The 14,055-nt window shown below is 42.6% G+C and overlaps 2 protein-coding genes across 2 annotated transcripts in view; both read right to left on the bottom strand.

Moving 5' to 3' along the window:
- Positions 1 to 14,055, bottom strand: part of IFT27 (intraflagellar transport 27) — a 553,630-nt gene that overhangs the window by 187,346 nt on the left and 352,229 nt on the right. The gene's annotated exons all lie outside the window — the stretch shown is intronic.
- PVALB (parvalbumin) overlaps positions 11,262 to 14,055 on the bottom strand; it is a 42,693-nt gene continuing 39,899 nt past the window's right edge. The window contains exon 5 of the mRNA XM_082265494.1: positions 11,262 to 11,456. Within this exon, the coding sequence (XP_082121620.1) occupies positions 11,428 to 11,456 (29 nt within the window). The 3' untranslated portion in view covers positions 11,262 to 11,427. The remainder of the gene's footprint in view (positions 11,457 to 14,055) is intronic.

Raw genomic sequence — 14,055 nt, 5'->3', positions numbered from 1 at the left:
TGATTTTCTTTGTTTTCTCACTCCGCCATTCTCCCTTTTCTCCTTGTTCTTTCCCCCCATGCCCTCCCGCCCCTTTCCCTTGGTGTTCATCAGTCAGTATGCAGAGGTTAGTACTCGCTCGGTGAGATAGCCATGGCATCTGTGACATATATATCTTATAATGTGAGAGGTCTTCACACTCCTGCTAAACGTCACTGCTTATTTAGGGAATTAGAAGCATTGAAAGGAGAAGTGGTGTTTCTCCAGGAGACCCATATTACCCACACTTCTAATCTTAAATTGAACACCCCTGCATATCCCACCTGGTATTACGGCCTCTCGGACACTCGTAACTCTAAAGGCGTCGCCATTGGGTTCCGCAAGGGCTCATTGTTTAAACTTACTCATAAGGATACCGACGACCACGGTCGATATCTGTTTCTGAAGGGCACTCTGGGTGGCACAGTATGTTCTTACGCTAACGTTTATGCTCCTAACCAAGATCAAGTGTCTTTTTTAGTGTCTACCCTGCGCAAGTTTCAAGAATTCGCTGCTGGAATATCGGTAGTGGCAGGTGACTTTAACGTCCCAATGGACTCTATAATGGACACCTCCTCTGGTAAGTCCTATATTGCACACAAACGTTTAAACTTCTTGCGTACACAACTTCATGAATTTCAACTAATAGATATTCGGCGTGCTATGCACCCATCAGACAGGGACTACTCGTATTTTTCCAAAACACATAATTCTTACTCAAGACTTGACTATTTCCTGGTGGATCATTTCCACCTCGAACTAGTTGACTCCTCTAGTATAGCTTCATCTACTATTTCAGACCACTCTCCCATTAGGTTAGTCTTGAAGATCCCCTCCCTCCCTTACAAAAGACCTACATGGAAGTTAAACGACAATTTAATTCACAAACTCCCAGATAAGCAGTACATAGGGGAAGAAATTGTCAGTTTTTTTACTGACAATTCCTCGCCTGATGTCAGCCCAGCTGTGCGATGGGAGGCTCATAAAGCTTATAATCGGGGTAAACTCATAGAGTTGGGGGCGAGGAGGAAGAAGGAGCGCGCTCGGCGCCAAGGAGTCCTTATCGCCAAAATTCACGATCTTAAACGCTCTCATAAGGCATCCCATGCAGCTTCTACCTTACACTTACTCACCCAGAAACGGGAGGAACTTAAAGCTGTGTTTCATGTACAAAATAAAGCTTACTATCGTAAGGTCTCTCAAAGGGTGTATGAATGGGGTGATAAACCCAGCCGGGTTTTAGCACGATCTTTGCAAAAACAAAAGGCAGCCTCCTTTGTCTCAAAAATTAAACGTAAGGACGATTCCTTGGCGCACGACTCCACGTCAATCGCCGCTGAATTTTATAAATTCTACACAAATCTTTACTCCGTTCCTAAATCTATCGGGGACATTGAAACACGCAGACTATCGATGTTGGAATATTTGGCAGGTGCCAACTTGCCCTCTATTCCTTCAGAGAAACTGCAACGCCTGGAGGCTGATGTTTCGGTGGAAGAGCTTCAATCCGCCTTAACCTCTACGTCTATGGGAAAGGCCCCGGGCCCTGATGGCTTCTCGGCTTACTATCTTAAACAGTACCCTGATATTCTCCTCCCCCATTTGGCCTCTTATGTCAATTCTATCTCGGAAGTTTCACCTTTGCGTTCGGAGACCTTACATGCATACATTACAGTGATTCCGAAAGAGGGTAAAGACCCCTCTTTATGCTCCAGTTACCGCCCCATTACTTTGTTAAACACCGATGTTAAACTTTACGCCAAGGTAATTGCTAATAGAATACTCCCTTTCCTCCCTGCCTGTATTGCAAACAGTCAAACAGGCTTTGTTCCCGGTCGCGAGGTGAGGGATAATGTGTCACGTACCATTTCCCTTGTGTCCTTTGTCCGTCGGCACTCCCAGCCCACCCTGATGCTCTCCACAGATGCGGAGAAGGCATTTGACAGGGTGGACTGGGAGTTCCTGATGGCTACACTTCAGGAGTTCGGTTTGGGTCCTCGTTTGCTACAATTGATTAACGCCCTTTATAAATCCCCTACTGCTCAGATTAGAGTTAATGGTATTCTAAGCGAACCTTTTGCGCTCTCTAATGGGACTAGGCAAGGCTGCCCGCTCTCTCCGTTACTCTTCGCTTTGACATTAGAACCCCTACTCGCCAGAATCCAAGCAAATCCTTCTATTCATGGCATCACAGTTGGACCAATGTCACATAAATATGCCGCGTATGCGGACGATGTTCTTTTTTATGTACAACAACCTCTGATTTCTCTCCCTAATCTTCTTTCGGAATTCGACAGATATAGTAATCTGTCTAATTTTAAAATTAATCTTGCGAAGTCGGAGATCTTAAATGTTTCTATCCCCCGGGCTGAAGTTTCTAGTATCCGTTCATCCTTCCCTTTTACTTGGCAACCCCACTCACTTAAATATTTGGGAGTCTACATCACTGCCTGTGTAGAAGACCTAGCCCGAGTTAATTATATTCCATTACTTAATTCAATTAGAGTTAATTTTACAAACTGGCAGCACCTAGCCACCTCTTGGATAGGTAGGGTAAATGTTGTCAAAATGAACGTGCTGCCCAGGGTGCTCTTTATGTTTCAGGCGCTCCCGTTTAATGTGCCAGGGAATTTTATTAAGATCTTAAACACCTTGGTAAGAACATACGTGTGGCGCCGCTCAAAACCTCGGCTGGCGTTATCGCTTTTGATGCGAGACAAAAACCGGGGTGGGCTGGCGGTGCCTGATTTCGGGAGATACCTGACTGCCGCCTCCCTGGTACGGATAGCCGACTGGAAATTTTCTTCTGGGGAAAAGCTATGGGTCCAGTTGGAGGAGAAATTGGCGAATACCTCGCTGTATGCCCAAATCTGGATACCTCCGGCCTTTAGAAACCTAGCCGATACCGCTTCGCCACTTTCCAGTTCGGTTTTTCGTGTCTGGGACGGGCTTCATAAATACCACAAGTTACCATACAACTCACCGCTAATGCCAATTCTCGGCCATAGATACTTTCCGCCGGGTCATAAGGACCCCTCGTTTTCCCAATGGCTTTCTAAGGGTAAAGCTACTCTTCTCCATCATATAACTGGGACGGAGGGAATACTGCCATTCTCTAAACTATGCTGTTCCGCATCAAAGAAATTCATGGACTCTTGGAAATATCATCAATTATAGCAGTTTGTGAAAGCACTTCCCCATCCTTTACGTCATATGCACTCTTTGAACCCGATTGAACAAATTTTTTCACGTCCAGAACCAGGTAAAGGCTTGTTATCTCAGTTTTATAAAGCTTTAGAAGCATTACTTCCCAGTTCTATTCCACCATTTATTAAAAAGTGGGAGCTGGACCTCAATTGTACTCTCCCCTTGACACAGATGGAGGTTATCTTACAAATGACCCATAGCTCAGCAATTTCTGCCAGAACGGCAGAAGCCAATTATAAACTCCTTACTAGATGGCATTATTCCCCTGCCAAGTTACAGAAGATGTTTCCATCTCTTTCGGACACCTGCTGGAGAGGATGCGGGTTCAGAGCCACACACGCGCATATATGGTGGTCCTGCCCTGCGATCCGCCCATTTTGGAATACAGTACTATCCTTAGCTGAAATAATTCAGGGTTCATCGATTGCGAAAGATCCGTGGACTGTTCTGTTCCACAACACTAAAACTCAACTTACACAGTATCGCAAATCTATTATTCCCCACCTCTTAAACGCAGCCAAAGCTTTAATCCCGAAATATTGTAAGCAGCCCACTGTTCCTTCGATATCTGAATGGCTGCGGGCGGTTGACCGTATTTATTATCTGGAGGATATGACCATGGACCTCCGTGGCCAGGCACCCCTGGCCCGGAAGATCTGGTCTGGGTGGGTAACATTCACCCAATCTAGTTCATACGCATCGCATCTGGCTAGTACCTCCTTAGGATAGAAGGTTATAACTGAAGTAACATCAAGGGACTCCCCCCCCCCCTTCTCCCCTTCCCCTCCCTTTTTTCCCAACCCGCCTCTTTTCTTTTCCTTTTTGTTTTCTGTAAAGGCCTCCGACTAAACATATGATCTGACGGGTATTAATAACCCGCTTGAATATTGAATACCTATGAATACTAAGATGTTTGCTTTTGCTGTTTATGTACTTTATTGTTAGGACATTTTATGGGAGTCATCCATATCTGTATTTTTGTGTAGGGACAATTTATATGCTTTTTAAATAGGTTTCGTATATGGAGGCTTTAGCTTTCTTTTCTTTTCTTTTTAGTTTTTTTTTCTATTTATGGTTGTAATTATATATATATATTTCTCATTAAAAGATACATTAAAAAAAAAAAAAAAAATAATTAGCAGGGGGTGACATTTTCAAGCAGTAGTCCAGCTGTTTTCTAGATACTGTAGTTTCATTTTTAAATATACACCATGCTTACTAAACTACCTTTTTGCTTTTCAAGTGACCCTTGTGTTGTGAATTGCCAGGGGGTGTATCTATCTGGTCTGAAGAAATTGCTGGAATTTGCATTATTTAATACTTTATTAGTAACTAAATAGGTATCTGGAGACACCATTACAGCTTTCTTTTTTGCCTCATTTTTATTACACCTCATTTACATTTCATAATTAGCTGATTAGCACTACTCAAAAATTAAAACTAGAGAAATAGACAAAAAGAAGAGAAACGCTTTGCTGTTACTTCTCCCTTTTGGAAATAAAATGTATCAATTATAATAATACAGTATCTGACAAAATAAAAAGAGAATATTTTAATGAATATATGTTTAAAAGATTAAGCCATCTAAAGCTGATATTTTAGGTATACTGTAGGTGGAGGATGTCTCTTTGGATCATCCATGGCAATATCTCCCTAGCCTAATTTCCCAATCTTTATCCCTGTTTCATACAGTATAGCTTCTTAGTTTGTGTAGCGCTCACCCCTGAAAGGCCGCTGATTTGTCCCAGGTTCTTTTCTCAGATAAGTGCAATATAAGCCACGCGCACAGCAACAGTTGCTCCTTTGGCTCAATAAACAGTCTATGGAGACTGTTTTCAAAATAGTCTCTCCAACAAAAGTCCAGAAAATGAACAGCGCCAGTCCTCTTTCAGCAATGCCCCAGGCCAGGCAGGAACTAGTAAAGATATGCTAGAGATAACAGCAACAACAGTCACTAGAATCTTCCCTTCAGGTTTGTACTCACAATGTCCCTGGATACTTGGATGCCTCCCTCCAGTATCAGACAGATAATTCCTCTATGATTCTCCTAAACCGGATTCCTAGTGAATTCCCTTGCTTCGCTTTAGAGATTATAGCAGAACAGGCCCCCCAGCTCTGCCTTAAGGCCCGTACACACTTGACGGAAATTGGACGAAATATCCTCCGATTTTTCTATTTCTTGCTCAGCGTTCATAACCGTTTTTAGTTGACAGTGCATAAATGTTCACAAAATTTCTCGTCCGATTTTTTTTTTTTTGGGACATTTGTTCCTAGACTTCCGGGTTGTCAGCAACTTCAGATCATGCGCGGTCTTTCGTATCCGATTTTTCACAGACGTACTGCATACACATTAAACGAAAATTGGTCGTCTGGGGATGGACGGTAAAAATATTGGTGTTTGTCCCTCCGTTTTTTCTCGTTGAAAATGTCGGCATCGGTTGCTGAAAGTTGTGTACACACTAGCCGAAAATCGTATGATTTTACCTCGGACGGGAATTTTCGGCAGATTTTCTACTATGTACCCCACTTTAATGAACACAAGTAGAAGTTTCTGCTGGGCTGCCCAGAGGGGCAGCAACACTTCAGGCTGGGAACTTCTCTTCCTGGACTAGAACAGGGCTGCATCAAGCCCCAGACTATTTATGCACCACATAAATATTCAGCCTGCTGGTTTGCTTTCTCCCAATCCACTATATTCTGGCGTCCTCCAGAAGGCAGAAGAGAGCAATCAAACCTGCAGCATGCAGGGCCCAGAACAGCCCAGGCAATCACACACTGCTCCACTAGTTACAGTGGAGGCTAAAGGAACTAAATTTGCCTACTTTTCTAGGCAGCCTATTCAGGGGGGTGTTACATTTGCAGTGGAGTTTTCTCAATCGTTTGTGCTGCAGTTGTTATATTTTAAAAAAAGGAGATATCCATTGGAGAGATGGAGGTCTCTCATAGTGGCAGCAGTGGTGGGTGCATCTGGAATTTTTTATGAGACTGGTTTCAGATGTCCAGTTGAGCTGGCTTTATTAGAAATTGAATATGTTTACATATTACGGCTGAAGAAGGACATACACTATATTACCAAAAGTATTGGGACACCTGCCTTTACACGAACATGAACTTTAATGGCATCCATAGTCCATAGGATTCAATATTGAGTTGGCTCACCCTTTGCAGCTATAACAGCTTCAACTTATCTGGAAAGGCTGTCCACAAGGTTTAGGAGTGTGTCTATAGGAATGTTTGACCATTCTTCCAGAAACACATTTGTGAGGTCAGGCACTGATGTGGACAAGAAGGCCTGGGTGGCAGTCTCCGCTCTAATTCATCCCAAAGGTGTGAGGTCCGGGCACTCAAGTCCCTCCACCCCAAGCTCACTCATCCATGTCTTAATGGACTTTGCTTTGTGCACTGGTGCGCAGTCATGTTGGAACAAGAAGGGGCCATCCTATACTGTTCCCACAACGTTGAGAGCATGAAATTGTCCAACATGTCTTTGTATGCTGATGCCTTAAGAGTTCTGTTCACTGGAACTAAGTGGCCAAGTCCAACCCCTGAAAAGCAACCCACACCCAAATCCCCCCTCCACCAAATAATTTGGACCACTGTAGAAGCAAGGTCCATAAAGACATGGATAAGCGAGTTTGGGGTGGAGGCACTTGACTGGCCTGCACAGAGTCCTGACCTCAACCAAATTGAACACCCTTTTGATGAATTTGATTTGAGACTGCAAGCCAGGTCTTTTCGTCCAACATCAGTGCCTGACCTCAAAAAAACGCTTGCGGGAAAAATGGTCAAACATTCCCATAGACACACTCCTAAAATGTGTAGACAGCCTTCCCAGAAGACTTGAAGTTTTTAGAGCTGCAAAGGGTGGGACAACTCAATATTGGACCCTACGGACTAAGACTGAGATGCCAATAAAATTCATGTGTATGTAAAGGCAGGCGTCCCAATACTTTTGGTAATATAGTGTATGTTCTCCTAGTTTAATGAAAGGACAAATATAACTATTGATAGAATTAGAGAACAATTTTGCGTCCTTAGAACCCTAAACCTCTAGTTTATCCAGAAAAATGCAAAAAAACACATTGTTAAAGCTCAGTCCAGTTAGTGAAATTCCTTCATGATCTCCATAGACAAGCAGATCCCCCCTGAATAAGCAAACTATAGTTTTATATTTTTCTTTGGGACCGGAACTGGAAAAATCAAAAGTGCCAATTTTGAGGGTTTAGATGCAAGCTATATGGCATAGAAAGGGTATGGGGGTCCGGGTACTGCCCTGGGGAAAGTGTATCAATCAAAAAAAAAGTTTGTAAAAAATAAAAAATATAATTTTTTAAATGAGCAGTGATTTACTGATGGTTAAAGTGAAACAGAAAAAATGAAAAATTCCTTTAAATATAGTCCCTGAGGGGTCTGCTTAGTCTGCCTGTAAAGTGGCGCATCTGTACTGTGTATAGAACTTGCTGCAGCAAAAATTACATTTATCACCTATTTATCAAGAAGCAAGTGGCTGACGCTATGTTCCAATAACTCTGCTGACGCCTTCATGTATGATGCTGGGGCTATGGCAGAGGTAACTGTGAAAAAACAAGCCACTCTGGCAGTTGCGGTGAACTGCACACTAGTCTCTGCTTGGGTGATAGAGGATGAGAAGGATGAGGATGGTTTAGTATGCCAGTCCACCACATCACTAAACAGAGGAAATCGTACCCTGCCTGAGGACAGACCACATCCACCTTTGCCTGTGGACACATATGCTGCTGGCCCCCTCACAGTGCCATAGGAACATCTGCATCTCCTTGTTGGCCTCCCAGACATGATGGGGAGGGGGCTTATTATCAAAATTTAATAGAGATGGGGAAATGTGTATTTGGATGCAATTTAATAAATAAAAAGTGGCATTTGGTGCACTAAACAGAAACACTCCACTGACACACTAAAATACACTGCAGTAAAACTGCACTGATGCACTTCAATTTACTGCAGTAAAACTGCCCTGACAATCTACATTGACACACTTCAATATACTGCAGTAAATCTGCCCTGACACACTATACTGACACTACAGTAAAAATGAACAGTCGAACTACTCTCACACTGCACTATCACTATATTCACACTAAACTGACACTATAGTAAAAATGAACAGTCGCACTACACTCACGCTGCACTATCACTATATTCACACTAAATGGATACTTTACACTCACAATAGAATCATAATAGCACACTAACTTGCTCGTAGCAATGAACAGAGCCCTGTTCAATCTATGTCCACTCCAATATCACACTGCCATTAGCTGCTCTGGGAAGGAACCTTTTATAGTGTGGGGTGGGACTATGAGCCATGATTGGAGAGAGTCATCATGACTGTGTCCAATCATGGCTCTGACAGTGCTATGTGCTATGTGCCCTGATTGAGCAAAGCCTTCATTGCTTCAGCCAGTCAGGGCTTCCAATGCACTGTGTGGCACGCAGTTCATTGTGGGACGTTTGACGGGCCAAAAAAGTGGTCGAATGCTCCGACAATTTTGGTGTTTGCTGAATGGGCGAACCGCCAATGTTCAGCCCATTCTCCTGCTCGGGCCGAACCGTTCACCCAACACTACTCCTGTCAATCAGTTTGTGCTCTGCAGTGTTGCTTCTTGAAAACTACATATATGTAAATCATACTGGAGACTTTGATTTATATAGAACAGTGGTGTGAATGATTTCCTTATGAAAGATGACTATTGTGAATAATTAGACTGCAGAGAGACTCAGATGTAACTAAAACAAAACTTTATCACTTTATCTCTGGATTCTATGACATTTTTTAAGTCCATAGGCCCCCGATGTTTCTAGCTCATGAACCCTTTCATGATTTTTCATATTGTTCATTGACCCCCGAATATTTATTATATGAAAACAATTTAATACATTCTATGTTAAATAATAGTGCTTTGCGTAGTAGTAGTAATAATAATATTAAATCTTGAGAAAACTTTTATTATTTAAAAAAACAACAATAATACTAATATTTCTTGTCAAAAGTATTGATACTTTTTCTTGCTATCAGCAACTGCCATTATGGTTGTTAAAATGCTGGTATTTTAGCAAATGTACAGCACTCACTTATTTTTTTTCACCACTGCTATTGCTTTGGATGTACTTTGTGGTTTTTCAGGCTGAGGTAGGGGAGTATGCTCAGTACTTCAAGTGAAGTTGTGCATACAGTATATCCTTCCATGAAGGCTATAGTGTTGGGTCAAAGACACACTACACAAAGCACGCTGATAAATGAGGCCAGTACAACCTGGTGTGGAGCTCTACAGAGACATCAAAAGAATAATTGACCCCAGTTGACCTTCCATCATTTGTTGACTCCCATTGACCCCCATCCACTTTATTGACCTCTTGAATAGTCCCACCCACCTTTGGGAGTCAATATTAACCACGTCGCTGAACCTTGTTCTAAACTATACCAGATTTAAAAAATTCAGTTACTGGGGGACTTAAGCGTGCATGGGTCAAAAGCAAATGGCTTTCACGCATGAACTAAGAACATTGTATGCCTTTCAATGTTACATTTTTTATTTGAAGAAAAGCATATTGAACAAAACTAACTAAATGTGTACATGTGAACTGTTTTACCTGCCAGTTATTTATATTTAGCCAGCGTGATTCATGTGGCCCTGACAAACTGTATAGCTTAAAGGGTGACACTTCCCTTGTTGTGCTTGAGGGAGAGGAGAGAATTTCAAGTGTCCTTATTGATCGACTGCATTATCACTTTGCTCTTAACATCTTCCTTTCACAATGAATCTACTTGCCATGGACTGTTTACCGGTTATATGCTTTTTTTTCGGTTGTTTCTACTTTTATTTTGTTTTATAAGACTCTGTGATGTCTCACCTCTGCCCAATATGCCCTGGGAACACTGTATGTATATATACTTAATTGGTATTGTGTATCTGATGTGCAGTATAACTGTACTGTGTGAAGATGGATGTATCATCTAAAAAGTATTTTACTGATTCATGTATGTACCATCTAAGGGTCGAAAAAACTTTTTTTATGATTTAAAAAAAAGGGTGATGCTTCTCTGGAAAGTCTGCAGCATCTTATATAACCTTCATTACAAAGCATGGCAAGGTCTTTTTATACTCTCTCTCTTCTGTAAATCTGTTTAAACATCTTTCTCTCTCCAGTCCGCAGTGCCTAAAACATGTTTAATGACAGCATGGTACAGTGCAATAGAGCCTGACTGGCAACCAGGGCTGGCATTCCTATTCATGACTTGATTTCTGGAGTGCAGTGGTTTATGTGAAATTAAAGCAGAAGTTGAGTCCACCTCCCAGGTGCATCCACCCCCCCTTGGGCGCCACTATTATGGCACATGTGCAGACATGCCAACAGGCTCTTCCTGGCCTTCGGGTCCTGGTAGAGCCTGTCAGCCCATCTGTGCATGTGGAGGTGATTTTTTTGTGCTTACACAAAGACACAGAGGGTTTTGGACTTCCTGGTGGCAGTTTTTGCGCATGTGCAGGAAACCCGCATGTGTGCAGATGGCAGGGGGAAACTGGCACATGGACCCAAAGCCCTGTGACAAATCTGTGAGTACGAAGGGGGCAGGGAGAGCCAAACATAATTCTCACCTAGGTGAGAACTGCAGAAGTGTTGCTTTCCAGTACAAATGCATTACTTTGTTAAAAGAAAAGACTAATGTCCATTAGTAAGAGAGGGAGGGAGGGAAGACCTTTAAGGTCCAGATCTGCTTTAATAATTACACAGAGTTTAAGCAATTATACTAGTAAGTTTTGAAGGAATGTTTAGCTGGATTAAAGAGTGGGTTTCTGCTTTCACCCACAGGTTTGCTTAAGTAATAGTGTCACAGATTTCATGCAGTTTATTATCACAACTACATGAATGTGTAGTAGAACATTGTAAGCAAACTAGTGATTGCCCGGTTGGAGCATACCTGCTCTATTTTTATAGAAAGATATGAACATGCATAAATATGTAGTGCAATTAATAGAAGAAAAAAAAAGACAAGATGCTTGTGTCTGAGGTGTTGTTGCCCTTTATTGCGTTGTTTTATGCTTAGTTCCAGCACGGAGATCCAAGAGGCAGGGACCAGAGGTGGAGTATAAAACGGGAGCAATAAATAAAGTGGTGCCCAAGGAAGGGAAAGCTGTGCACAAATAAGAATGGTGCTTGAACGGCTTAGCTTTCAGAAACCAGGGTTACGAATTCTGTAAAGAAAGAACAATGGTTGCATGAGAAAAAAACATGTTGCACAGAGAGTAGGATCCAAAGTATATTAAACATTTTTTGCAGACAGTTTGATGGAAATATAATGTTTATTAGCCTATTGAATAAAATAGTGGAAGGAGCAAAGCACTTTGTACAGACAGCAGTACCTTCAGCGACCAGTTAGAATCCATTATGTATTAGTCAGATTTATAAAAGTGCACTGCACCCAGTCATTTTGGCACTTTGATGACTTTCACTGTAGAACTTATACACTTACAGTAGTAGTAGTAGTAGTAGTAAACACTGTGAGGACTCATGAGGAGAAAATAGTTTTATTGCCCATTTTGGTTTCCAGATGCAGATATAGGGATTTGTTCAGGGCATCATATGTTTAGATAAGATAAAAATGCATAGTCACTACGGTATTTATAACACTGTACTAATCACTGTGGTAGTCACTGATGCTAAACGTGTAAATCATCAGTAATGTGTATTGAGCATCAGTAAAGCTAAAGAAGCTAAAAATGTTAACATGGCCAGAGCCCAAGCACTGAAGCTTAAAAAAAAAGTTATTTATAAAGGGTAATAGCAGTCTTTACTGTACATATGAGAAAGAACAGTACAACCCACCGTTCTAGGCAAAGAAGAAGTACACAAAGAGCAAATATTCTAGTACAGGCACTAAGTCCCTGGGCTGCCCCTGATCACAGGTTCCTATAGTGGTCAGCGAGTAACACAGTCTCTACAAATGCTCCAAAAAAAGTAAGAGAAACTGTTCACCATATTAAAAGTCCTGGGACAATTTACTGAGTCCTCGTTTACCTCAGTCAAGAGCTTACTCATAGGATAATGACCCCTATGAGTAAGCTCCTGTCTGAGTGAAACGCATTAGTGGGTCTATACATCAGAAACAGTAGTCTCTATGTTGGATTACATAAATTGTTCCTTGGCTATCAATATGGTGAGTGATTCCTCTTCCCTTTTTTGGAGCCTTTGCAGGCAAGGAAGCTGTTTTGCTCTGTAGTAGGCCCTAGTACAGCTTGTCAAAAACCTGGTACTTTCTGCCTTAAAGAAGCATGTAACATTACCCCCTGCTTCCAGCAATGCTTTTTGCAGTGCAGTCACAAACTCCAATCTCCGTCACAAGGAAAATATTAAACCCCCAGTTGTGTTCAGCAGGCAGTACCGCAGTTGAATGCAATTGATTCAAGTTAAAGGGGCTGCACCTCAACTGTAGTTACAACAGGCACAGAGGAGGCGATGTATTGCCTCCTAACTGTTTCTTAACCACTCCTTTAAAAGCGATGCTTTGCAGTTTGCTTTTCAGAGGTTCAGCAGGGGATGCTCCAAATGTAGATTAGCCTTTAGGGCCTGTGTACTAGTGATCGACCGATATCATTTTTTTATTGCCGATACCGATATTTTGGCCAATGCATATCGGTATTGGCCGATATTTTCAGACATTAAAATGTATTTTTTTTTTGACAGGTACTCTTGTGGAGGGATCTGGGGATCTAAAAGACCCCAAACCCCTCCTCTGCTCTTAAAGGCATTCAAAACGCCAAGTTTGGCTGTTTTGAATGCTGTAATTTATTTGAATTTGGCACCAGTACCCTGAAGTGATGTCATGACATCACTTCCTGGGTTTTTACATGGAGACCCGATCAGAGCCGAATGCGGCTTTGATTGGGTCTTCGGTGGCCGTGCAGGCTGGTTGCCCGGGTCTCCCCATGGGATGGGAGACCCGGGCGAGCCGCGGAAGGCGGCGGGAGGGGGGACGTCACCTGCCGCTCCTTGTAATAACAGCCGAGCGGCTTCTCAGCTGCATCGGTTGTCATTAGAAGACAGCTGACCACCGGCGAAGGATGCCAGTACCTGGGTGATGCCCCTAGCTGCAGGCATCACTCCGGTACAAGCACTTTCCCGAAATATCGGCAATATTGGTCACCTTGGTGGCCGATTTTGATATATCGGGGAAAGTGCATATCGGCCCCCGATTTATCGGCTTTACCGATAATCGGTCAATCCCTACTATGTACCCAATCATTTTTGTTAGAATAGTTTAGAAGGAAGTCAAACACAGGTCAAGAGGAGCTTAGACCTACCTTTAAAGAAACACATAATGACCTCAGAAGCATCTTAAAGTTTTCCTAAAGCTTCATTTTTTTTTTTAAAACAAACTTGTTATACTTACCTGCTCTGTGCAGTGTTTTTTCAAAGAGCAGCCCCGATCCTCTTCTTCTTGGGTCCCCTGCCAGCGATCCTGGCTCCTTCCACTTGACCAGTGCCCCCAATAGAAAGCTGCTTGTTATGGAGGCACTGATGTGTATACTCTTGAGCCCCACTCTATGCTTCCACATAGACACATAGAGCCGCGGCTCAGCCCTGTCCACGCTCTCTCCTCATTGTCTCACTGGCTGTGATTAATAGCAGTGGGAGCCAATGGCTCCAGCTGCTGTGTCTCAACTGATGGGGAGAGAGAGAACCAAGGACAGCCAAGGCTCCTGTGCACATTGCTGGATCGAGAGAGGGCTCAGTAGAGTATTAGGGGAGGCTGTGGGGAGAGCAGTACACAGAAGGTTTTTTAACATTCTTGCA

This window comes from Pelophylax lessonae, assembly GCF_965119305.1.
Source record: "Pelophylax lessonae genome assembly, chromosome: 8".
Lineage (NCBI taxonomy): Eukaryota > Metazoa > Chordata > Amphibia > Anura > Ranidae > Pelophylax > Pelophylax lessonae.
The sequence above is the reverse complement of the archived record's forward strand: the minus strand, read 5'-3'. Positions and strand labels throughout refer to the sequence as shown.